Consider the following 27,457-nt stretch of genomic DNA (forward strand, 5'->3'; position numbering starts at 1 on the left):
ATCGGTGCTCCCTTCTAACCTCGCCGGGGACGGTTTCGGTACGGCAATCCGAGCTCTGGAGACCGGAGACCTGAATTTAAAGATTCTCTTACCTGGTCTCTGTGCTTACTGATTGCGTGCCGAAAGGTCTCCAGCTGCAGGGGGAGAGGGAATTACCTTCACCGCCATGCTCGTTTCTGCACCCGCTACCTTTCAGCCACACTGGGGGCTAAGTCCATGCTGGGAACCGGCTACCAGACCAAGGCACACCTCTGAGGGATATCGGAGATCACCTCAGGAATTCTCGACTGGGGGAGGTACCCTTATGTATCACCGCAGGAGAGCGGGGCTCGATCTTCCTTAAGGTAAATTTTGTTTCTTCTTTGCTGTAATTTTTAACACTATTCTAGTGCGTGGGATAGTGTCTGCATCTGCTTAGGAGACAGAGAGATACTGAAGAGCTGAGGTTACTGCAGGGGTATATCTAGAGTGACATCAGCTTTGAAATCTGACTCAGTCTCCCATCTGCTAGCAGAAGAGCACAATACTCATTGATCCTGAGTCCATCTGGCTACACGCTAGGAAATAGCCCATTTAGTGTGGACGGATGGGCAGACTAGATGGGCCATAAGGTCTTTTTTGGCCATCACGTTTCTAGATTAAACCAGTGAGAGCAGGAATAAGCCAGAAAATAAAAATATAGTCACTTTAATAAAGTGCACACATTTTAGAACTGGTACTACAGAATATTTCAGTATGAACTCAAGTACAGTTCCCCTTCAGCAATTACTAAATTCTTAGACCCTTTGCATTTCCTTCTCAAAATCAAAAGAGTAGGAATGTGTTAACTTGATATTAGGACAGATTAATATTTTAACAGCAAGACAATTTTAATATCATCCTTGAAAACAGATCTGCAGTGCCACTTCTCAACCTCCTCTATGGATCAGATACATCATAGGTACACTTTTCCGCCCAGCTGTTATCTGTGATAGTTTGATCAAACTTCGGATGCACTCATGTTGCCTCATAGTTGATTTTCTTCATAAATAGTTCAGTAGCCTTTCCTCCCTCTGAATCTTGACCGGGTATCCAGCTAAAAATTCAAATAGCATATCAGTCTCTTGCAATATCACGAGTAATACTACAACTCCAGTCAGCAATAATGATCCAATCCCCACCTCGGCTTCACCACTAAACAATCAACTTCCTACTACTTGGAACATTTTCAAAAAAACAAAACCCAAAAGATCTATAAACTGCATGATGATGGTTTCATTAGTCATGGAATGGTGTGGTTGTTACATGTTTTCTACTAAACCTTGCAATGTCACTTACATTATTATTATTAACCCTCATAAAACAAGTCCTTTTCTTAGGTCATACAATATTGGCACAATTGTTATATTTAATTAAAAAATGTCCAATCACAACTAAACATGGGGCCTGATTTACTGTTTGTTTCCCCATAGACACTGAATTGGAGAAAAGCCTTTGTAAATTAGGTCCATAGTGCTGTATGCCCACAGGTAGCATTTCAGACTCAAGCATTCTCTAAGTTGGTTAAGATGAAATTCTGCTTTATAAAGCAACTCCTGGGGTCGATTCTCAGCCCAAACATCTGCTTCCTGGACTAGCCAGGACCAGGGATACTGTGGAGGCAGCATTCACAAACTGAGGGAGGATCAGTTATTGTTCAATGCCAACACACAGTTGTCCAGAGGGAACTGGAGTTTAAGGCCTCTGGCTGAGCAGAGAGGGGCATATACAGATAGGGGGAAACCCTGTGAAGCTGTACCATAGTCCAGTAAAAGCTAGTTCCAATGGAGCGGGAAGCTCAAAGGGAAAGGAGGAAACTGCTGGATCAAAACAACAAAATGAAATTGTTCCAGCTCTTGGATCTCTCTCCTCTGCCATCAGCTCTTCCAGGGAGTTTTGTTAAAATGCCACCAACAGTTTCATGTCCTTCTACATCCAGTCTTCCTGGGAAGGGAAAATTCTGTTGAGGCAAATACCCGTGAGCATAAATTGTATTCAGTTTCTACTCAGCACATATCCATGATAGTCAACTGCTTTAAAAAATTAAACATAAAACCCTGCTTTCCTTTTTTTTGGTCAAAATATATTTATCCTCTTTTTAGCAGTTTAATGTCAGAGGTATTTTATGAGTTGTAGGAAATCACAGCTGCTCTTCTGAAGTATTGTCTTTATGTGGCATTTTCTTACTTTGTTACATAGTTGTTTAGGTTAAAAGAGCAGAGTCCTTCTAGTAAATGTCTAACATCCAGGTGAATGTGAATTAAAAAAAACAAAACCCTTTCAAGACACCAAATAAGGAATTCAGTTTAAATCCCCATGCAGCACTTTTCCTTAAGAGTCTAACCACATTTTCATAGACAGTGTTACTGGTCTTCTTCTAAAAATCTGTCCGATTTACTTATGAACTTATTGAATTCTGTAGCCACAACTGTGAAACTCCTTTCCCTTATGATTTTTAAGTTTAGACAGCAGGCGGCAGCATAACAGTGCAGTGTTACGTAGCCACTAGTAGCTGTCACTGACTGGATTAATCCTCAAGGTTGCATGAAGCTGCTGACATTACTTGACAAGCAGTGTTCCATCATGCTGCATTTCAGTTACAGACAATTAAGAAGTGACTGGGAGAGAATTACCATTTCAGCTGGGTGATACAGCTGTATTCTGACACGAAAATGTTATGGAGGAGGACCCTCAGATCTGACTGAAAGTTACAATGTTTAACTTTGTACACAAGTATATTAATATTACTGTGAAAATCCTTTTTCTTTCTCCTTCCCTGTTATATTGCAGTTCTTTTTCATCTTTTTGCATTCATTAAACATCCTTGTTAAATCTTTTTAGTTTACTAGCTCTGTGATTGTGACTGGTCAGTAAGCCAAGTTAAGTAAGTCATGATATAATTTCAGGTTTTTTGGTAAGTGATCTGTGAATGCTTTTTTTGGAAAATGAGTGACCTTGGGTTGATGTGAGGTTGCAGTATCCCCACAAACCATCGCTTGTAGGCAGCGTATTTGCTGAGAATTTGGCAAGTAGAAATCCAGTTGGCAGGTTATTATGGTGAGCATGTGCATAACATGCAGGCAAAGCCTCTTTAGTGCCTGCTGGGTCCCCTCAAGTAGCCTGATGGGTGTTATGACAGACTCTTTCTTCTTAGGTACTTAACTCAAGGATTCCCTAAAAAACAAAGTTTCAGTTCCCCTAAGCCTGACTTAGGGGATTTTACTCAGATGTAATCATTATGTTAACAGAGAACAGTAGCAAACTGTATCTACTGTTACAAAGTAATTAAAAAAAATCTATTTTGTCATCTTTAAATCATTTTGGGAGGAGATTTATATCTTCAAATTATAGGAGGTAATTTTCAAAGGAGTTACGTGCATAAATGTAACATACTATCATAGCAATTTTTAAAAGCCATTTATCAAGTAAAGTGCACTTATGTGAGTAAATCCTATGGACAATTCAATGACATACTGTAGCAATTTTCAAAAGCTCACTTACTCGAGTAAAGTGCATTTACTCGAGTAAATCCCAGTTTTACTTGAATAAATGCTTTTTGAAATCAGGTCCATAATCAACAATATTAACTGCTGTGTGTGAACAAAATTTTTTGTTCACACACACACACACACACTTGCAACAAAATCATAGCTAGATTTTTTTGAAGCAGCTACACATTTCAACAGTGGAGGACACAGGCCCTATTTCTCAAGATTGTCTCTCATTTTGCACAGTTTACAAAATGCTCTTGATAACAGGGCACCATATGCCCTCTAGTGATAGGCCGATGTCATTCACCCCCAAAAGATGGATTCCTCCACATCACTCACACAAAAAGGGTATAATTTATTTATTTATTTATTTAACATTTTTATATACCGACCTTCATGAAAGAAATTCATATCAGATCGGTTTACAAATAACATGAGGGGAATAACAAAGTCAACCATATAACAAGAAATGAAAGTTACATATAACAAGGGGTATTAACCTGGAGGGTTAATACCCCTTGTTATATACCCCTTGTTATATAATGTGAGATGAATCTGTGTTAGAATGACAGCAAGTGCAATCCAAAAAGGTAATGCGCCACTTGGACACTGTACAGGGAGGAGGATTGTTTTGGGTTTTTTTCTGAAGAATGGTCTATGACTGCATTTTTGAGGACTGACCAGATTCAGTGGGTCACAATTCAAAATTTGATCAGTCTCTGGAATCCAACATTATGGGTAAGATTACCAATACAACAGAATGGAAAACGTGTGTCAAACAAAGAAAGAAAAATATCTTTAAAGTTACTTACCATAGATCTTTTGCATTCAAAAAATGTAACCTGTAAAGCTTTACAATGGCCTTCTTTCAAGCACTGTTTTGGGGTTTTTCCTTCCTGTCACAAAGATGACAACACATTAGGGTCTGCGTGCTTCATTTCAAGCTGGACAAAACCAAGAATGCTTTCATTATATTTTAAACCCCAGTCTATCTGAACAGTCATTAAAAATTACAACAGGAGCAAACAATATAACAAAAATCTGAACTTAGTTTGTATTTATTCATTTCAAATATAAGCAAGTGCCATTTTTATGACTGTGAAAATAACAGTCCATTGTCTTAGTGCAGGACCATCAATGAACCAATGACAAGAGCTCAACTGTATGAATTGTATTCACTTTGAACAATTTTTTTTAATAAAGGAAACATAAAACAGTTTAAGCAATGTCCATTTATGCATCTAAAATGAGCCGAGGGAGTCCGATAATGCCACTATTATGATGTGTTAGTTCTGATTGACAGCAGGAAGGCAATAGGTCTTTCAATATTAATAAGAAGATTCTCAAAGTTCATTTATGAGTCTGAAGCAGCAATAGTCAGTGGAAGTTACTTAAACATGAGGATTCCAACATTGGGGCTGGAAAAAGAAATCAACAACATGATGTGTGGCTGATCATGGCACAGGTCAAAAAAATTACCATTTTGATTCATTATATGCATATTTATTAAAATGAGATGTTGCGCCTTTACCAACTGCTCTCAAAGTGGATTACAATCAAATAATGATTAAATTCCTGCTATATTAATGCCTCTGTTTATAATAAGCATATAGAAACATAAAGGGGAGGCATATTAAAGAGGAACACATAAGATGTGATTAGTGAAGTGCTAGATGGGATTCGCTTTGCTGTCTTTGTCACAGGTCTTGAGTGGAATTTAGGGAAATGCCTGGGTGAATAGCCAAGCCTTAACTCTTTTCCTTCTCAATGCGTAGAAACAGTAGCAGAATGTGCAAAGCCTCAAGCAAGTTAATCTGGCAGTAGCCGGGTGGGTGGGAAGAAGAAAAAGACAGACCATTTGGGAAGACTGAAGTTCCCCTGTGGGAGTGTCATAGAGGAGAAGCTGAGAGAGATATTCAGGGGCCACATTGTTTACACATTTGAAGACAAAGCAAAGAGTTTTGAATTGTATCCTGTATTCAACCAGGAGCCAGTGCAATTGACTTAAGATTGGCTTTAGGAGTCTGTTGCTTTGGCTCTTAGCAGGATTCTACCAGCTGAACTTTGCAAGAGTTGGAGGCAAGATTATATTAGGAGATGCTGTGGAGAGAATTGCAATAGTCTATGCGGCTGGTTATTGACGCGCGTTTCATGGTGACAAGATTATAGTAGTGGCAAAGCTGACAAATCTGGTGTCTATGCATAATATACTTTATGTACATTCAATACGAGCACAGTGAAAACCTTACTGCTCATAACACTTGAGGATCACAGTTGTCTGACTTAAAGCATGAAATCAGGAACCTTCAAGCTGCCACTTTCAGGGAGTATCTATGCATCCCTTTGTCAAATGTAATTACATGAGAACAGATTCCTTCTTTATCCTCACCGAAGCTGTCATGAACTGTAAGTATATAAATAATGCTGAGAGATCTCTCTCTCTCTGTGGCTGGGTCATGTGAGCTTTTAGATCAATGTGACTGGAAACACTAGGGATGTTCACTTGTTTGAAATAAATGGGTAACATGAACCGCAATGACTCAGTTTTGCTTTGGTTCAGATTACTTGAAACAAATATGCAGTCACTATGAAAACACTGAAAAATTTGGGGTGTTTTTACTTCATGAAATAGTGTACATTATTAGCAAATAGTTTTCACTATTTCCTGGGGAAAAAACGTGGACCCTACCAGTCAGAGCCTCCCTGGGCCTCCCAACTCTCCAAACCCCCCCCCTCTCCCCCCCAGGCAAGACACTAGAGCTCAAGTCCTACCTGCCTGGACCGAGCCAAACCCATCCAAGGCTTCCCGGCCACGCCAATCTCCTCCTAGGGAAATCAATCAGGGTCAGAGAGGCACTTACCCCTTCCATAGGGATCCCCAGAACATAAGAAAGACCATGCTGGCTCAGACCAAGGTCCTTCAAATCCAGCAACCTGTGGCAGATGTAATTCCTGTCACTCAGGCTTTCTTTATTCTACCCGGCTAATAATGTATTAGGGACTTTTTCTCCGGGAACTTGCCCAAACCTTTATCAAACCCCGGCTATGCTAGATCTCATCCTCTGGAAACAGATTCCACAGCTTGATAGTGCGCTGAGTGAAAAAGGACTTTCTATGATCTGTTTTGATTCTGCTGGTTGTCAGCCTCATGGAGTGTCCCCTTGTTTTATTGTTCTTTGAAAGTGTAAATCACTGTCATTTATTTATCCATTCCACCCCATTCATGATTTTATAGACCTCTGTCATGTCCCCTCTCAGCAATCTCTTTTCCAAGCTGAAGAGCCCCAGCCTGCGTAGCCTCTCATCATAGGAGAGATGTTCCATCCCCTTTATCCACAAGGACTCTAAGGTCCTTTTTCTGGGTACTGATACCCAATACAGAACCCAGCATCTTAGGATTATTTGTCCCTGTGTGCAGCACTTTGCACTTTTTCATATTAACTTTCAGCTGTCATTCAATTGCCCAGTCTCACAAGGGCCTTCTGCAGTTCCTCTCAATCCACGGCTTTTTTTTTACAACTTTGAATAATTTTGTGTCATCTGCAAATCTGATCACCTCCTTCATTGCTCCCCTTTCCAGATCATGTATGAATATGTTAAACAGCACAGATCCCAGTACTGATCCCTGCAGTACTCCACTAACAACCTTTCTCCATTTAGAAAACTGACCATTTACTCCTACCCCTTGTTTTCAGCCTTTTAATCAGTTCCCAATCCACAGTAGACACTGCCTCCTATCCCAGGACTTTGTAATTTCCCAAGGAAATTGAGCTTGTCAAATGCCTTCTGAAAGTCTAAACATACACCTTTATCTACATGCTTATTTATATCTTCAAAAAAATTCTAAAAGACTGGTATAACCATGCTGACTCTTCTCCAGTAAGCCATGTCTATCTACATGGCCTGGGATTTTGTTTCTAAGAATGGCTTCCACCATTTTGCCTGGTACCAATGTCAGACTCTTCAGGCTACAGTTTCCTGGATCACCCCAGAGACCTTTCTAAAAAAAAAAAAAAAAAAAAAAAAGTCTGCATCACATTGGCCTTCTTCCAGTCTTCAAGAATTGTGGCCATTTGAAACAAGAGGTTACAGGTAACAGGTTAGCGATTTAATGATTTCCTTCTTTTAGAACTCTGGGATGGATGCCATTTGGTCCCAGTGAAGGGGGCTGAATGATCCCCTCTAGATCCTACCACACCAGAATCTTATTAAAAATGGTGCCAGCCAGTCCTGAGACTGGTGCTAAGTGTGACACCAAAACGGTGCCGGTCTCAGGGCCAGCCAGGGTCAATTTTTGTATGGCTTTAGGCCCAGGGGTAGGTGCCCTCAATGCCTCGAGAAACAGTAGTAGGGGCCTCCTCAGGCCCTATTATTTTTTTAATGTTTATATTGGTTCAGCAAATAAACCAATACAAACATTAAAAGAAAATGAAAACAAAAAAAACAAAACAAAACAAAAAACATCTTGAAACGAAAAACAAACAAACAAAAACATTTTGGATGCACACCCCTAGAAAAAACACCATTGAACCCTCTTTGGATGAGAAAAACAAACCAAAACACTGGTTTATATCATATATCTAAAAGAAAATCTAAATAAACGCATACATTGCTCATATTGTGACTGAAAAAAAAATGTATAATACAATTATTCACATAAACTTCAAGGGCTGAACCTTTCTTTATTCAGCAGATAGCAAAAATGTATCCAATATCACAATCCAGAGAGAATTAGATGGTGTTAGTGTTTGTTGTTTGAATGGCAAGACAGCTATCAAAACAGTAAAATTAAAGTTTCAGAGGAAATTCTCTGTGCATGCCTGAGAGCCTAGATACAAAAGGAAAATAATAATTAAACCAAGCCAGTCAATATGCACCATTTCTACTACTCTTCTTTTTATTTAGCAGACAGTAATCTATCCCTGCCATTGATAGCAGGAAGCAAAATGTAGATGATGTTTTTCTTTTTGTATCAATCTAACATAACCAACTAGTTAGAGAATGTCACAGAGGGATCGATTCACCCAAACTCAGAAACATTTATGATTAAAGGTTATCTGCCAGCACTGGTAAACAGAACTACTAGAGTGAGGCGCATGCCTCCAAACGTTTACATGCATGGGGGTTAATTTCTTTGCCCTTCTTTGGATACAAATCTCCCACAGATGAGAACAGCAGGCTGAGAAGTCAGGGTTCAAATCCTGCTTCCTCCATTGACACGCCTTGTGATCTTGGGCAAGTCACTTCGCCTCTCATTGCCTCAGCTACAAACTTAGGGGGTGATTTACAAAAGCTGCGTTAAGGCTTTCCAAGGTGTTAAAGAATGTTTACTGCACAGCAAATGCCTTAGGACAGCAATAACACATGGTACTTCCAATACCGCACGTTATCTCCCCCACCCCAAAAAATGCAGTGCAGTGCCGGTGACAAGCTGATCAAAGCAAATCAGCTCGATATTAGTAAATGTGATGCAAAGAAAATTATGCAGTTTGAATGAAAATTTACAAGCCGCGTTATTTTGATGCAAGTTAGCTACATTTCAAGTGCAAGGTGCTCTGGGACCCATTTCAATATGCTGAATCTTCACGTAATGTGAGCCGGGGAAATGTTTGGATTAGAGAGAGCAGCCTTTGGGAGGGAGGGAGAGGGGCCAGGACATGTAAAAAAAAAAAACAAACACAATTTTCTTCTAATTTTACCATTGAGGCCACCTGAAGGGGCAAGGTGGGGAGGAGAGGGTGGGAAGGGGGAGTCTGACCAGACTACCAGATATTTTAATGCCACTTAGGGGAAGGGAGGAAGCAGAAAGAGGAGGCACGTATTCGGGCTACTAGGGACACCTAAACTGCGGTATTTTTCCTGGTAGCATATTACTGCCAGAGAAAATACAATGGGATTCCCTGCAGTATTCGGTGCTGCTGCTTAGGGCATTCAGTGGCATTTTCAATACTGCAGCTTAATAAATAGATCTCTTAGATTGTATGGCAGGGACCTATCATCTGAATTTGTAACTCGCTTTGAGCTTGAATTTGGAAAGGTGTCGTGGGCGTGGACCCTTGGACAGAGGTGGAGTTGGCGCAACCTGCAGGAAGGAGCCTTCAGGTCGCCACCAACGGCTGGCGGAGCTGGCTGTGGTAGAAGCCCAGCTGGAGCTTCACCAATACAAGCCCTCAGGTGCCAGAGCTAGCAGGTCTTAGGCATGGGCCTCTGCTGCTGAGGTGAAGATCCAACCAGGAGGTAGGGTTGCGGGCCAGGGGCGAGCAGAGGGCGGAAGCAACGGCATCAGGGTCAGGCAGCAGACAGGGAGGTGGCAGACGTTCTAGGTCAGTATCCAGGCAGTGATCAGTGGCAGGCAGAGTTCAATCAAGGTCAGTGCCCAGGTGGTGGCCAGTGGCAGGCGGAGTACACCAGCGTCAGTGTCCAAGCAGAGATCCATCCAAGGGAAAACAAGGGATGGAGAGAAGTAGAGAGACAAGGATTAGCACAGGCAGGAACAGAAGACACTAAAGACTAGGAGATGAGGAGCTGAAGACTGACCTCGAAGAAGACAAAGACAAAAACTCAGGAACACGGGGCAGGAACACAGAGACCAGAAGCACCTTGAATACTGTGTGCAATTCTGGTCGCCGCATCTCAAATATGGATATAGCTGCACTGGAGAAAGTGCAGAGAAGGGCAACCAAAATAAGAGGCATGGAAAGGCTGCCCTATGAGGAAAGTCTAAAGAAGTTAGGGCTGTTCAGTTTGGAGAAGAGACGACTGGCGGGGGGGGGGGGGGGGGGGGGGGCATATGACAGAAGTCTACAAAATCATGAAAGGTCTTGAACAAGTTAATGTAAATCGGTTATTTACTCTCTCAGGTAATAGAAGGACCAGAGGGCACTCCATGAAGTTAGCAAGTAGCTCATTTAAAACAAATCAAAGAAAATTCTTTTCCACTCAGCACATAGTTAAGCTATGGAATTCATTGCCAGAGGATGTGGTTATAGTAGTTAGTGTAACTGGGTTTAAAAAAGTTCCTAGAGGATAAATCCATAAACTGCTATTACAGTAATTAATAAGCAATAGTAGCTTGTGATTTATCTAATGTTTGGGTACTTGTGACTTGGAATTGCCACTGTTGGAAACAGGATACTGGGCTTGATGGACCCTTGATCTGACCCAGTATAGTATATCTTATGTAATGCAGGGACAATGCTGTGGCAACTAGCTCTATTGGAAGGTAGTCGACCTATTGCCGAGGAAAGGAGCAAGTGAGGAGATGGCTCTTTTATATGTTTTAGGCGGTGATGTCATAAGGCGGCACCGATCGTGGTCTCCCACCATGGTCCCTTTAAGAAGAGCCACATCGGGTGCACGAGAGCCTAGGAGGATCCGGGGAAGCTACTGTGTCGGAACAGAGTAGGCATGGTGGCTAGCTGTGGTGCCCGGGTGTAGTAGCACTGGCATTTCTGGAGGCTGCAGCGATGGGTAAGGGATGGTGAGCTGCCAAGTCCTTCCTAGGAGGCCTGCCACAGCATCTGCCGGGAACGAGCGAGCCTGGGGCCAGAGGTAAGAACGGTGGTCCATGGGCCTGCCTTGAGGACTGCCGAACGCAACTAAAGGTGAGGAATTAAATCCAAAATGATGATGTATTAACATTCAGCAGAATGTATGCTAGTGTAAAGTTAATCTTAAATGTCTGTTTATGAAATGACAGTTGTACCTATGATTTAAGCTAAATGACATGTTAGCTTTTCTTCAAATATAAATAATTTTTGCATTAATAGTTAGAGGTTAGGTATATATATCCATATTTCATAATGCACAATATTTTGTTTAAGGAAAAGTATTTTTACTTTAAAAAAAACAAAAAAAAACCCCTTCATTGCCTATTAAATCCCAGTACACTGGTGAGAGAGGTTCTGATTAATATGGGCTTCTGTTCTTGGCATCATGTTGCTTTCCCATGGTGAATTACTAGTCTTGAGTATACTCAGTTTGTCTTCTGCTCCTGTTCCAGTTATGCGTAACTCAGAGGGTATTTTATTCACACCATCTCTTACATAGAAACTTAGAAATGACAGCAGAAAAAGACCAAACGGCCCATCCAGTCTGTCCAGCAAGCTCCCACACTTATTTTCCCATACTTATCTGTTTCACCGACCACCAGGTTCAGGGCCCTTGTTGTTAACTGTTTGATTCGAATTTCCTGCCACCCCCTGCTATTGATGCAGAGAGTAATGTTGGAGTTGCATCAAAGGTGAGCCAAAGGTGAGCCAGGCTTAATGGTTAAGGGTAGTAACCGCATCAAGCAAGTTACCCCGATGTTTGTTTACCCAGACTGCACAGATCAATGCCTTGTTGGATGTTGTCTGAATGTAAATCCTCTTTTCCACATTTCCCCCTGCCGTTGAAGCAGAGAGCAATGCTGTATATGCATTCAAAGTGAAGTATCAGGCTTAATTAGTTTAGGGTAATAACTGCTGCAATAAGCAAGCTACCCCCACGCTTATTTGTTTACCCAGACTGTAGTTCAATCCTTGTTGGTTGTTGTCTGAATGCAAATCCTCTTTTCCACATTTCCCCTTGCCGTTGAAGCAGAGAGCAATGTTGGAGTTGCATTAACCGTGTGAAGGCTTATTGAGTAAGGGCTGTAATCGCCAGGTAGTAGCCACCATTCCAGCAAGCCACCCCCATGGCTCTTCTCTTCATTCCCATCCTCTAGCCTTTATGGATCCACAGTGTTTATCCCATGCCCCTTTGAAATCCTTCACAGTTTTAGTCTTCACCACTTCCTCCGGAAGGGCATTCCAGGCATCCACCATCCTCTCCATGAAGAAATACTTCCTGACATTGGTTCTGAGTCTTCCTCCCTGGAGCTTCAAATCGTGACCCCTATTTCTACTGATTTTTTCCCCAACGGAAAAGTTTGTCATTATCTTTGGGTCATTAAAACCTTTCAAGTATCAAAGTCTGTATCATATCACCCCTGCTCCTCCTTTCCTCCAGGGTGTACATATTTAGGTTTTTCAATCTCTCCTCAAAAGTCTTTTCTTGAAGACTATCCACCTTTTTGGTTGCCCTTCTCTGGATCGCCTCCATCCTGTCTCTTTTCTGATTACATGAGCCAACAACTGGCCCTGTGTTGCCATGGAGTAATTTTCTGCAGGAACGTGCACAGGTAGTCTCTGTGCCCTAGAACCTGCGAAAGGCTGACTTTTCTGCTCATCACTTCATTTAGTGATATATAAACAAACCAACCACTGGAAGGAACTGGGAAACAGCAACTGAAAAAACATCTACTTTTTAAAAAACATTTTGAATCTCATTTTGCTCCTGCCCCATCTCTCTCTCACTTTACTCTTAGGAAGTCTCATGCTTTAGTAAAGAACCCCACATGGAGAAACCGGTGCCAGCAGAGGGAGGGAAGGCAGTCACCTTCAAGCCTTGACACAATCCAAATGCAGCACAGCATCACAGGAAACCGTGAGGCAGTTCAGGGAAGAGACTGTGCTCCAAGCCTTTTTTCACCTTTTTAAGGCACCCACTCACCAGGAATTTTGCCGGCGTCCAGTTTCCGAACCCATGGCCGTCAGCGGGACTCGAGAACAGACGCCGACAAAATTGAGCGTCGGCTGTGAAACCCGCTGACAGCCGCCGCTCCTGTCAAAAAAGAGGTGCCTTTGGGTAGGCGCTAATTTCTTAAAAGTAAAATGTGCGGCTTGGCTGCACATTTTACTTACTGTATCGCGCGGGGAATACCTAATAGGGCCATCAACATGCATTTGCATGTTGCGGGCGCTATTAGGTTCGGGGGGGGGGGGGGGGTTGGACCCACGTTTTGGACGCGCTATTACCCCTTACTGAATAAGGGGTAAAGCTAGCATCGTCCAAAACCAGTTCTATCTCTCTCTTTCTTTCACACATGGTCTTAACAGACAGGCACAAACAAAGCACTACTAACAATCCCTACAGTAAAGTCAGCAAAATTAACCCAAGTGAGAGAAAGGGCTTTATCATTGGCTGGGCCCATACTATGGAACATGATGCCCCCCGAACTCAGATTACAGAATAATCTCAAAACTTTTAAGAAAAATCTAAAAACATGGCTCTTTGAAAAAGCCTTCACTAAAGAGTGTGGAGGGTAGAGAATGAAAGTACAGGGTAATGCAGATGAGAATGAATTTACTCAATCCTACATTTAAGAAGTAATATTTCAAAGCGATAGTAACTCAATAATATACCTGGACTTGACCAACAATACTCAAATAATGATTTTATTTATGAAATTGTAACCAAACTTTATTGGCACCTGTTAGAATGTACGATATCCTACATTTACTTACCTTAGTCTATGTGCCTATTTGTAAACCGTTGCGATGGTATATAACTTAGCGACGGTATAGAAAAGTTTTTAAATAAAAATAAATATTGGATGAGGCAAGCAGGTGCTGTTTGGGCTGAAAGCCCACACAATCAGGACCCAATTGTCGACTTGGGCAGAACAGAAGACAACATTCTGCACTGGAGATCTGCAAAGCAGTAACTTAGGTATCTTTACACTTGTTTACAAAACATTATAAGCTAGACCTACAGGCAAGGGAGGATATGGATTTTGGCAGGAAAGTGATAGTAGCAATAGATGCCGTAACCCCTCCCAGTTTAATAATGCTTTGACACATCCCAAAAGTACAAACTGGTCTGTAAGATGAAAAGGAAGGTGAAATTTAGCCTTACCTGTTAATTTCTTTTCCTTGAGTCCTAGCAGACCAGTTTACATCCCTCACAGAGGGAAAAAAAAAGAGAGAATCACAAAATAGGATAGTGGGAAGGTGCAGGAAGCAAGCAAGAAGGCAGCAGAATGCATGCTCAGTGGCGGCATCTTGGATCCTCCCTGAGTGTCTCAGATTAAGAAGTGGGAGAGGCATGGTGTCCATACATTCAATAAATGTGACTGTGGTGACCTTCTAATCAGCTCCCTCTTTGTCTCCTAAATATATATATATACTAGCCGTTAAGCCCGTAACAACGGGCTCGGTCCGTTTCCTTCCCACTCCCTCCCCCTCCCCCTCATTCTCCCTCCTCCTTCTCTCTCCCCCCCCCCTCCCTCTCACTTCCCTCTCACCCCCTCCCCCTCCCTCCCTCCCTCTCACCCCCTCCCCCTCCCCCTCCCTCACCTTCCCTCCCTCCCACCTCTCACCCCCTCTCTCACCCCCTCCCTCTCTCACCTCCCTCCCTCCCCCCTCTCTCTCTCTCTCACCTCCCCCTCTCACACCTCCCTCCCCCTCTCTCAATCCCCTCCCCTTTAAGATCATCCACAACCGGCAGATCTCGGGGGGGGGGGGGGGGGGGGGGGGGTCCCTCCCGCGCGCGCGGCGCTGCTACTTCTCCTCCCGCTCCTGCCGGCAGATCTCGGGGGCTGTCACTCCCGCGCGCGGCGCCGCTGCTGCTGCTGCTTCTCCTCTCGCTCCTGCTCGTCATCGCGGCTGCCGTAGCTCCTGCTCCTCCCACTCCTGCTTTGCGGCCGCCGCCGCTCCTGCTTTTCACCGCCGCTCCTGCGGCCCCACCGCCATTTTTTCGTCGCTGCTGCCGCCGCTACTGCTCCTCCCACTCCTGCTTCGTGGCCGCCGCCGCTCCTGCTTTTCACCGCCGCCATTTTTTTTTTCGGGCACACACGGCTCTGACCGACGTGCTCCCCCGCACATGCGCGGTAGAGCTGCTCTCTACTGCGCATTTGCGGGCCGTCGGTCAGAGCCCATTTATAAGGTAGATATAGATAGATAGTGATGAAAATGAAAGATGTTCTCTGCCTCCACCTGCTGGTGAAAGAGGGAATCCATGAGTACAGACTGGTCTGCTAAAGCTCAAGGAAAGGAAATTAATAGTTAAGCTTAAATTTCACTTTATTTTCAGACAAATCAACAAACAGAAACAGAACAGGAGCAAGCAATTTCTGCCCTCTCTCTTTGGGCTATATTTCATTTGTGCCTCTCAAGTGAAAAGGAAAAAGGAAGAGTCCTCTGCTTACTTCCTTATTTCCATTATATTCCAAACTAATAGTTTTTTGTGTGTCCTCAGATCACTTCTCAGGGTGAGTTCTGGACTGGTCTGTCAGGACTCAAAGAAAATTAGCAGGTAAGATCTAATTGAACCTTCATCATTCTGCAGACCAGTCCAGACAAGTGGGATGTACCTATCCTAGGTGGCTGTACCCAAGACCCCTGTGCAAAGGATGAATCTCTCCTCTCTTGATAGATTCAGCCTATAATGTTTTGAAAATGAATGCAGTGATGACCATGTGGCTGCCCTACAAATCTCTATTGAGTCTGCCAATCTATGTTCTGCCCATGAGGCCACCTAAGCTCTTGTGGAGTGGGCCTTCAGACTCTCTGGAACTTGCTTTCCCTTCAATATATATGCTGATACAATTGCTTCTTTAATTCATCTTGTAATTGATACCTTTGAAGCCGCTTCCCCTCTGCATGCCCCTGCAAATAACACAAAGAAGCTCTCTGTCTTTCTAAACCTCTTTGTAGCTTCCAGATATCTGAACAGGTATCTCCTTACATCCAGAAATCTCAAATCCTTCTTTTGTCCCTAACATAGTTCCTTTATAAACTCCAGTAAAGTAACTGCTAGCTTTAGGTGAAATTCTGACACTACCTTTAGTAAGAAGGATGGGACTGTCCTGATCGTGAATTTTTCTCTTAAAAAGGAGAGGTAAGGATTTCTGTACGACAGAGCCTGTAATTCAGAGTTTCTTCTGGCTGTACCAATAGTATAGTCTTTAACGTTAAGTCCTTCATGGTAGCTCTTAAGTGGATCAACTGGAGCTTTTGTGAATACTTCCAGGACCAAGTTTGAGTCCCATGGCGAAACTAGTGGTCTTACCGGAGGCCTAATATGGCCTGCTACTTTCAAGAAGTGAGCCATATCTGGGCAAGATACTAAAGGGCCCCCTTTGAGTTGCCTCCCTGCAGCATGATATGGCTGTTAACTATAGTCTTAGTGAGCTTACAGCTAGGCCTTTATAAAGCCATCCTGGAGGAACTCAAAATAGAGGGTAATCATGTTTTTCTTAGAGAGTCATTCACCTCTTTCTGCACCATGTCTTGAAGATCTTCCAAGCTCTTGCATAAGCTACCAAGGTGAACTTTTTTCTTGCCTTAAGCAAATTCACTATTACTTGTCTTGAATACCCTCTTCTGTTAAGGTTTCTCCTTTTAAAGGCCATGTTATAAAACAAAATTGTGCTGGATTTTCCATGGTCACTGGGCCCTGACGTAGTAGATCTTGTTTGGGTGAGTTTTAACAGTTCTTCCTGTTTGAGCCTTACCAGTTCTGTGTACCATGGGCGCCTCACTCAATCTGGTGCCACTAGATGACCAATCCTGGATGATTTGCGATTGTCCTCATGATCTTTCCTATCATTGGCCAAGATAGAAACATATATTTCTAAGCCAGTTCTGAGTTAAGGTATCCCCCTGGATTCCCAGTCTCTTCTTTGACTGAATAATACTTTGCTTTGGTGTTCTTGTGCATCACCATTAGATCTCAATGGGGGTGCACCACCTAGTCCCTACCTAGCTGAAGGCGTCTTCTGCCAGCTCCCATTCTCCTAGATCTAATCTCTGGCAGTTTAACAAGACCATTTTCATATTGATTGCTCCAACGATGTGTGTGACTGATAAATCCGTCCAGCCTATGAGGTGTTCTGCTGTTGCATTGTCTGACAATATTCTTATTGCTTTGTCTTTGAGCCTTGGTAGGAAGCTCTTCAGCGCTAATCTGATTGCTCTGGTTGACCAGTATCCTTGCGCCACTTTTCCTTGTCCCCATTCTGTCCTGCTTGCATCTGTGGTCACCATTCTGGTGATTCCAAATTGACTGTCAGATTGGCTGTCTAGCCACCACTAGAGGCTTTCCCTGGCTTGTCACAGTCAGAATCCTGTCAAATTCTTGACTCCATGGTGACCATCTAGATAATATCCTCCTCTGTAAAGGGCATAAATGGGCTCTTACCCCAGGCACATCAACTGCTGCTGTCACTGAGCCTAAAAGCTGGAGATAATCGTAGGCTATCAGGGAGGCTCTGGTCATCATGCCTCTGACTTGGGCTTGTAATTTGAGTATTTTCTTGCCTGGCAGGAATACTTTCCTTATCCTCGTATTGAACTGGACTCCAAGGTGGGCCAGCAGCTTTGATTGTTCTAAATGGCTTTTGGCCCATTCACCACCATTTGTATAATTCTGGCTGTTGCCTAGTGCCATTGCGTCGAGTCTGCCCTTATTAACCAAGCATCCAAATACAGGTACACTGTTATTACTTCGCTGCCCAAGATGACTGCTCCTACCATCATTACCTTCATAAATATCCTGGGCCTGTTGCCAAACCAAATGGTAAAGCCTTCAACTTCTAATGCTTTCCTAAAAATGCAAAGCACAGATATTGCTGATGTTTTTTTCTTATTGGTATATGGAGGTAAGCCTCTGTCAGATCTATCACTGAAAAAAATGCATCTTTTCGTACTGCAATAATGTAATGTGCATGGACCCTTGTGGCTGTGGTGAAGCTGGCACAGTCTATGGAGCAAACACTATAGGCCTTCACAGACAACTGGCGGAGCTATGCTGTTAAGAGACTGTACTAAGGCTTCACCTATAACAACTCTTTTCCCCTAGGGTTGAGCCTTTGGGTTCCAGGGGCTGGAAGGTGAGTATCTCTGTAGGAGAGTCATAGGCAGTGGTCCAGCGTCAGAGGCAGGCAGAAAGCAAGAATAGTCAGTGTCCAAGCTAGGGTCAGAGGCAGGTGGGAAACAAGAATGGTCAATGTCCAGGCAAAGGTCAGTTCCAAGAGTCAGTCCATAGGGGAGACAAGGAGATGAGAACAGACACAGTAGTATGGGCAGAAATACCAGAGAAGCTGTGCAAGATAAGGCTAGGCTGGAGGCGATGCAACACTGAGCTGGAGGAATGAGGCAAGGCAGGAAGCAAGATACAGGAACATAGGAGAAGCAACATGCACTGCACCAGGAATGCAGGAGACTGTTGCTGAGATGAAGTAGGGATGTCTGGAGAGCCCTTATATAGGGCTAATGCTGGCAATGTCATCAGTGGGCACTGTGGCCTTTTTCCATTGCAGATGGATGTGTGTACATTTAAGGAGGAGCCAGAGGCGGAATCCCGGCAGTGTCCTGCCAATTGTGAGTAGTCCAGCAGCGTCCTGGTAGTTGGCATCAGGGGTGAGTGCAGCAGCTTGAAGGGATGTCCTACATACCGCCAAACATAACACAATCACCGTCTTCAGTGTTTCCCTGCAGAAGTGTGGTATACGAAATTAATGGTTTGCCCCCTTTAAGTCCAAAACTGGTCGAAAGGTTCCCTTTCTTTGGGATGACAAAGTAAATTGAGTATCTGCCTTTCCCTCTCTCCTCTACTGGGACTGGTACAATCGCTTCTAAATAGAGCAACTTGTCTACTGCTGTCTGTATCGCTACTGTTTTGTATCTCATGCATGGGGACCGAACAAAAGCTTCTTTTATTGAGGCGTTTAGTTCCAGTGCATACCCCCACTGGATGACTTCTAGGACCCACTGTGCAGGTTCACTTCCTCGTAGTATTGTTGAAGCTGACCCCCTTACTGACTGGATCGTGGAGTAGCTCTTGGCACCAACACCGAGCGCGTTTCCCCTGGTATCCTTATCTGTGCCACTGCACCTGTTTCCTAAAAAGGGCTGTATGCATCCTAGTGGTCTAGATATCTGTTGGGACAGCAGCCTACGTAGCCTGTACTGCCTCTAGTGCTTTGGCCAGGCCCTCCTGGCTGACCCTTTAAAGCTAGTCCTATCCTTATCCTCAAGTAGCCTCTGTGGATTCGATTCTCCGTGGCTTTTCACTAGAGTGGAGGAATAGCCTAGCAGTTAGAGCAGTGGGATATGAACCAAGAGACCAGGGTTCAAGTCCTGTATGTATTTCCCTATCCCTCTGGGGATAGGGAAATACATACAGTACCTGAATGTAATCCACTTTGAATCGCTGAAAAAAGTGTGAAAAAGCAGAATATAAATTTAAATAAATAATTTTTTAAAATAAATTAGTTTTCTAGGTCTTTCCTGAAAAGAAGTCTACCTTTGAATGACAGTCTGCCCAATCTGGCCTTAGAGTCTGAATCTACAACACAATTTTTCAACTACAGCAGGTGCCTGGGTCAACAATAGCATTGCCATTTGCTTTGCCAAAGCCCTGACTGACTCTAGCAGTGCCACGTTCATGCCACTGGATTGTGATGTCTCTGGGTCCTCACCCCAAGCATTGCCCTTGCTACATATCCTCTGCAGGTAGCTGCCTGAAGTGAAAGGATAGCCACTTAGAATGATTTCTTCAGAACTGATTCTACCTTCCTATCCTGTGGGTCCTTAAGTGCTGTTCCAACTTCAACTGGAATTGTGGTTCTCTTGGATACTGCTGCAACATCTACTTTAGGCAGCCAGAATAACTGATCTTTCTATTGCAGCAGGTATAATTTTTCTTGCCTTTAATTTACTAAAGGCTTTATGCATCATAACCTGCTCCTCTCTCGCCTTCAGGCCCTATGGATCCTGTGCCTGCTACTGGTCTCGCAGGAACAACTTGGAGGCTGCTGAGAACTGCCTGGAACAGTTTGCCTGTTCCAGCAGTGCCAGGAAAGCTGCTTCGGAGGTGCCTTGGAGTTCAGCAGTAGCTGCTCTATCCGAGGGACCCTCCCTCCCCAGCACTGCACTTGTTTCAGTGGCATTACAGCTCCTGCAAAAGGAACCAACCACAGTAGCAGCACAGTGGGCCCCGCACCCTCCATACTTCCGTCCATGTTCCATCTCTGCTAATCATTGGGTGGGGTGGGGGGGTGCTCTCAGAACAGCTGGATCTTTTGGTGGAATAACTCTGTGGGCCACTGACTGCTGACTGCTATTGTGGCTCTCTTTTTTTGTTTTAAATCTCTTAAAAAGAAAGTGTTGCCGGTTACTTTTAAGGCAAATTTAAGGATTTCCTGCCCTGATTACCCTAGGAGGAGGGAAGAACAGCTGTCGTCCTAAAAAACTTCAGCCCCCTGCTTGGTCAGTATCCCAATGGAAAGTGGCTTAAGAGACCGTTGCGCCAGGAAGCTGCTTCCACCATTTTTCCTGCTACCCCGGACGTTGCCTATCATCTGCTGGAGGCAGAGAACTACTGATGCCTTTTCTACTGTTCCAAGCTATAGAGGGAGGGACATCAGGTCCAACATTTTGCTTTCTGCCTTCATCTGCTGCTGGTGGTGGGGATGAATTTCACTTGTCTGGACTGGTCCGTGGACAAGGAAAGATAATATTTTGAGCCTGTAGTTTCTGCCTGTGTGTTTGGTCTACCAGCCTTCTCTTGCAACTACTCAGAGTTTTCCACCTATTTTATAACCTCCCAGCTAGCTCAGCTACTTCAGTGCCCGTCTCTGGCCAGAGATCACAAACCACAGTTCCCTGTACGTACCAGGATCAGTCCAGACTGCTGGGTTATGCCTCCCTTCCAGCAGATGAAGTCAGAGAAAAGCACTCATCATATAACCTGGTGTGCCACCTGCGATCCCTCAGTATTTCTCTGACTCCAGCAGATTGAGAGGCAGAACCTGCGGTCCTGGTTCAGTATAAATTTCCTGGGATTTGTTCCAGACAGGTTTGATTTATCATTATCAAGCAACCTTTGACTAAATCAAAGTTTACTTCCTAAAAAAAACAAACAAAAACTTGTTAAATTGTCAGTGAAGCAGCAGCTAACTACTGGCAGGCAAGGCAGAGCATCGCCCTGCAGCTATTTTCCTGGAGAATTAATTTACTGACCCGGTGAGCTGAGGGGGAAAACTTACCGGTGGGCCGGTCACTCTCCCCCTCCCCGGACAGATTAGAGACGTCTCAATTCCTCTGTTTATTGCCTGGCTGTCCACTGAAGGCTGACTTAAAAATAAATAAATCAGAGTGGAAAGACTTTATTTTTACCGTGTCAGATTACTTTGTCAGCCGTTGTCTGCCCAGATTCTCCCAGGCCTCCGGAAGGGGTGGAGATTTCACCCGGCTGCTGCACTCTATCCTCGATGCCGCGGGGCAGTGTGTGTGCCGCTTGTGGAGGCCTGAACCTTGCACTGCTCAGCCAGATCTGGGGGATGGGCCGACGGACCCTCTTATTACGGCGGATCCGGAGATTCAGGATCCCTCCACCCAGGCTGGGGGTGATGAGGTAGAAAATGCCACCCCCGGTGGAGGGGGATGATCCGCAGGTGCTCCACTTGTTCCATAGGGAGGAACTGGATCCTTTAATCTCCCATTTCCTTCAGGAGCTGGAGATCCCCATCCCACAAGAGGTGTCGGATACTTCTCCAGGGGCTTTGGCGGGACTTCGAGCTATACCCCAAACCTTTCCTTTCCATCCGAAGCTTTTCCAGCTCGTGACCCGGGAATGAGAGACCCCTGAGGCCTTCTTGAGGGTTAGGAGGGCCATGGAAAAGCTCTACCCACTTCCCAATGAATCGCTCGATTTACTCAAGGTCCCTAAGGTAGATTCGGCGGTCACGGCCATAGCGAAGCATACTACTATCCCTGTGACAGGAGGCACAGCACTTAAGGACCTCCAGGATAGGAAGCTGGAAGTGTTGCTTAAGTGGATTTTTGAAGTGTCTGCCTTGGGGATGCAGGCCGCAGTATGTAGCAGTCTTATGCAAAGGGCTACTCTCCTTTGGGTTCAACAGATGCTCACGGCCCAGGACCTCCTTCCGGGGGAAGTAGAGCAGGTGAACCAAATGGAATCGGCGGTACCCTGTACAGCTGATGCCTTGTATGATCTCCTTCGTACTTCGGCATGCACTATGTCTTTGGCGGTGTCTGCCAGGCAGCTTCTATGGCTATGTAACTGGTCGGCGGATGCCTCCTCCAAGTCTCAGCTGGGTTCCTTTCCTTTTAAAGGGGCAAATTGTTATTTGGAGATGAACTCGAGCAACTTATCAAGGCCTTGGGGGACAACAAGGTTTACAAGCTGCCAGAAGACAAACCCAGGTCGGCCCGCTCTCCTGGTGCCTACAGGGGCCGGTTTCGGGGACAGCGCCGTTTCCGGTCCGGTAGGGGTTCCTCTTCTTATAATCCTAGACAATCGGCTACCCGAGCACAATCATGGGCTTATTTCTTTCGTGGCAGATGACCTCAGCGTTCTGGAGCCACCCATGCCTTTGCTCACAACAGTAAATCTCCCCAATGAAGGGGTGTCAGCCCATTCCTCAGTTCCAAGGGTCGGGGGTCGACTCTCCCAATTTCAAGAGGAATGGGTCAAGATTACCTCAGACCAGTGGGTTCTAGATATTATAAATCACAGTTACACTTTGGATTCTGCTCGACCCCTGTGGGACCTTTTTCTACAATCGCCCTGCGGACCCCCGCAGAAGCAACAAGTTGTCCTCCAAACGTTGGCCCGGTTGAAGGCTCTCGGGGCAATTGTGCCAGTTCCCGGAGCCGAACGCCGGACCGGTCGCTACTCCATTTATTTCGTAGTACCCAAAAAGGAGGGCTCCTTCCAGCCGATCTTGGACCTTCCAGCCGATTTTGGACCTCAAGCAGGTCAACAGGTTTCGCATGGAGACGTTGAGATCTGTCATTGCGGCAGTCCACAAAGGCGAATTTTTGGCTTCCTTGGATTTGATGGAAGCTTACCTCCACATAGGAATCCAAGCATACCATCAGAGATTTCTGCGGTTCATGATCATGGGACAACATTACCAGTTTTGCGCCCTGCCTTTCGGGCTGGCAACAGCCCCCCGCGTATTCACCAAAGTGATGGTGGTAGTGGCAGCGAGCTTTCGGTGGGAAGGGATCTTGGTACATCCCTACATGGACAATTGGCTTATACGAGCAAAGTCGGAGATCCTTTGCAGAGAAGCGGTTCGTTCGGTATTGTGTCGACTACGGTCCCTAGGCTGGGAGGTCAATTGTGCAAAGAGCCAGCTGGTTTCGTCCCAGGTGTTGGAGTTTTTAGGAGCCCACTTTGATACCGCTGTCAGCAAGGTTTCACTCCCTCTGGTGTGGATGGACTGGTTGACGTCTCAGGTATGGCGCCTGTTGTCTCTTCCCTCATCCATGGTGTGGGACTATTTGCAGGTTCTTGGGTATATGGATCTACCCTGGAATTGGTGCCTTGGGCCTTTGCAGAGGGTACTACTTTCTCATTGGGATCCCAAGTTGGAAGAGTTCCACCTTCCCTTGCCTCTGCTAGAACCGGCCAGATCCAGTCTGGATTGGTGGCTAGTTCCAGATCACTTACTCCAAGGGGTGGACCTGGAGAATCCTCAATGGATAATTGTGACGACTGATGCCAGCCTCTCCGGTTGGGGGGTGGTTTGTCAATCACGGTCAGCGCAGGGTCTTTGGACACAGTCCCAGGCCACCTGGTCCAACAAACGCTTGGAGACCAGAGCAGTTCGTCTGGCACTGCAACAATTCCTACCACTGGTCTGTCACTGGGCAGTACAAATTCTCTCCGACAATGCGACCACCGTGGCCTACATAAACCATCAAGTGGGCACAAGAAGTTGCCCCGTGGCAGACGAAGCAGACATGTAAATGACCTGAGCAGAACACAATCTGGCCCGCATTGCTGCGTCTCACATAGCCGGGGGTCGATAACGTTTAGGCGGACTTCTTCAGTCGACAGCGGCTAGATCCCGGAGAATGGGAGCTATCCGAGGAAGCGATGCAGATAATTTCAAGCAGGTGGGGGACCCCCCGCCTAGACTTAATGGCGACGCGCCTGAACGCCAAGGCGTCCTGTTTCTTCAGTCGCAGAAGGGATCACGGATCCGAAGGGGTGGACGCCCTGGTACTTCCTTGGCTGTCCCACATTCTCCTTTATGTGTTTCCGCCTTGGTCGTTGGTAGGAAAGGTATTGCGGCGCATAGAATCTCATCAAGGACCAGTGATTCTAGTGGCTCCAGAGTGGCCGCGAAGACTGTGATTTGCGGATCTGGTTAATCTAGCGGTGGACGGTCCGCTGCGCCTCAGTCATCTCCAGTATTTTTTGATCAGGCAGACCGCTTCTGTCCAGCGGCTTGGCTTATGAGAGGAGACAATTAAGAAAGAAGGGCTACTCGGAAGCGGTTATTACCACCCTCCTGCGGGCGAGAAAAACTTCTACCTCTATTACCTACATTCGAGTATGGAGGGTGTTTGATTCTTGGTGCCGTGGGTTGACTTTGACCCTGCGGCAAGCCACTATTGGTCACATTCTCGCCTTTTTTGCAGGACAGATTACGGAAGGGATTGACGTACAGTTTTCTCCAAGTGCAGGTAGCAGCCTTGGGCTGTTTTTGTGGTAAGGTTAATGGGGCTTCCATAGCTGCTCACCCGGATGTGGCACGGTTCTTGAAAGGGGCCAAGCATTTGAAGCCTCCAGTACGCGCAATCTGTCCTTCCTGGAGTTTAAATTTAGTTTTCCGTAGTCTTTGTGAGCCCCCCTTTGAGCCTTTGAGGCGGGCCACGTTGAAGGATTTAACGCTTAAAACAGTTTTCCTCGTGGCTATCTGTTTGGCTGACGAGTTTCAGAGCTTCAAGCCCTGTCATGTCAGGAGCCTTTCCTGCGTATTTCTGATTCAGGTATTTCTCTTCGGACAGTGCCCTCATTCCTTCCGAAGGTCATCTCAGCCTTTCATGTCAACCATCAGTCGAGTTGCCAGCATTCTCTGTTGAGGATAAGAAGTAATATCTCAAAGAGATAGTAACTCAATAATATACCTGGACTTGACGAACAATACTCAAATAAGGATTTTATTTATGAAATTGTAACCGAACTTTATTGGCACCTGTTAGAATGTACAATGACCTACATTTACTTACCTTAGTCTATGTGCCTATTTGTAAACCATTGCAATGATATATAACTTAGAAACGGTATAGAAAAGTTTTAAAATAAATAAATAAAATAAATAAGGAGCTGAGGAGGTTGGATGTCCGTAAAGTCCTCTTGCAGTACCTAGAGATTACTAATCCATTCAGACTGTTGGATCATCTTTTTGTTTTATGGAGTGGTCCTAAGAGAGGGACTAAGGCTTCTAAGACTACTATTGCCTGCTGGTTGAAAGACGCTATTGCTTCGGCTTATAAAAGTCACGGGCACCCAGTACCAGAGGGTATTAAGGCACATTCTCTTCCATTGCGAGTGGCGTCATGGGCAGAAAGCCAATGTGTTTCGCCCCAAGAGATTTGTTGGGCGGCCACTTGGAAATCCTTGCACACTTTTACCAGACATTACCGTTTGGATGTCCGGGATCCAAAGGTGGATTCCTTCGGCAGCAGTGTGCTTCAAGCCAGACTCTCCAGGCCCCACCCCTTTTAGGGCAGCTTGGGTACATCCCAGCAGCCTGGACTTATCTTGGTACGTACAGGGAAAGGAAAATTAGTTCTTACCTGTTAATTTTCATTCCTGTAGTACCAAGGATCAGTCCCGACGCCCGCCCATTGGCAGGAGAGTCCGTACACAGTTTGTATTTCTCTTGGCAGATTATTTCACAGATTACACATTTTCATGACATAGTCATTGTTGGTTTGAGATGTTTAAATAAGTTCTACTTTTTCAAGACATTTGTTTTTTTTGGCTTGATCTAGTCATTGGTTGATGAATTAAACTCACAAAGAATAAAATAAATTAACATAGTTATAAGAACAACAATTTATTCTGCTTTGATATTGATTATACTGAGGGATTGCAGGTGGCACACTAGGTTATATGATGGGTGCTTTTCAGCTTTTCTCTTGACTCCATCTGCTGGAAGTGAGGCATAACCCAGCAGTCTGGACTGATCCTTGGTACTACAGGAACGAAAATTAACAGATAAGAACTAGTTTTCCTTTCCCTCCAGAACCAGTTAGGCATGCACTTTAAGTACAGTCAGAAAGTGTTATTGCTGAATAAAAGCCAAAACTCCTCCCCCAACCAAAGGGGCTGTGAAAGCTAATCTGTAAATAGATCGAAAGAATCAAACTCAGAGCCTCTCTGTAAGGCAGCAAACATTTGGCCCCCAGTGCAGACTGATTTTTTTTTATTTAACAAATGTACTTCATCTGATGAATACAACCTAGTTATGCTGTAAGCTATTGATCAGTGTTTCTTGATTTTGTATACGTAGGAAACTGTAGTAGGAAAATAAATAATAATCATCCACATGAAAATAGTCATAAAATAAATATAGCAGTAACATTTCCACATATGTCTGGCTACACAAAGAGGCACAAACCCCTCTGAGTTTCGTTAAGTGCCTGAATGTAATCTGCTTTGGAGTGCCGAAAGGCGGAATTATAAATAAGAGGCTGCTATGCTGGTACACAAAATATATTGCATGGGACTAAATCAACGCAGAGCAAAGATGAATATTACCAGCATTACAAGAAATACAGCAAGCTGAATACAGATATCAGTTTAAAGAATTCAAGCATTTTTCAGAACTCTGGGCAAAATTAGCAGGGATCGGTCTTCAGAAATTCTAAAATGGGAGCATTTAACCGAACTGTGCACACAAACATACTGAATCGCGAACTACAAAATCGCTATTAAGCTATCTACCTTTAACACACAGGCAGTTTCAAGCAGGCACGTCTTTAAGTCTTCTTTCACACCAGCACAAGCTTCCTGGTCGTCTTCTTTTTCCTCGTAGTACTTTGGCATTTCCTCTGTTATAATCGAACATTAAAAATCGGACATAAAGAAACAGAGTTTTAATTTCTCGGGTCCCTGAAAAAAATTGGTAAAACAATAGATAACGTACAAACTTAGCTAATTTAGCACAAAAACCTTGTAGCAAAGTCCTTTCCGGTCACACAAAGCGCCTCACGGAGGGCGCCATATTATTATTTTCCCACAAAGCACCGGGCCCACTCCCAGTTCCGGTTAATTCTTCGTCACGTGGGTCCGTCGGCTTGGGCGGTGAGAAA

At 44.6% G+C, this 27,457-nt stretch overlaps 1 protein-coding gene across 2 annotated transcripts; it reads right to left on the reverse strand.

Annotated features, from left to right (window-relative positions):
* Positions 1 to 671: 671 nt before the first annotated feature.
* On the reverse strand, positions 672 to 27,457 carry LOC115093081 (cytochrome c oxidase assembly factor 5). 2 transcript variants are annotated; one of them, XM_029604764.1, is made up of 4 exons: positions 27,318 to 27,457; positions 27,090 to 27,196; positions 4,322 to 4,405; positions 672 to 1,075 (listed from the first exon to the last, which is right to left on the reverse strand). In XM_029604764.1, exons 2-4 carry the CDS (start codon positions 27,189 to 27,191, stop codon positions 1,034 to 1,036), a joined length of 228 nt encoding a protein of 75 aa, XP_029460624.1. In that variant the 5' UTR covers positions 27,192 to 27,196; positions 27,318 to 27,457; the 3' UTR covers positions 672 to 1,033. The 2 variants fall into 2 exon arrangements, with proteins under 2 accessions (XP_029460624.1, XP_029460625.1); XM_029604765.1 differs by having other exon boundaries at positions 27,292 to 27,423.

Source organism: Rhinatrema bivittatum, chromosome 5 (assembly GCF_901001135.1).
Source record: "Rhinatrema bivittatum chromosome 5, aRhiBiv1.1, whole genome shotgun sequence".
Classification (NCBI taxonomy): Eukaryota; Metazoa; Chordata; class Amphibia; order Gymnophiona; family Rhinatrematidae; genus Rhinatrema; species Rhinatrema bivittatum.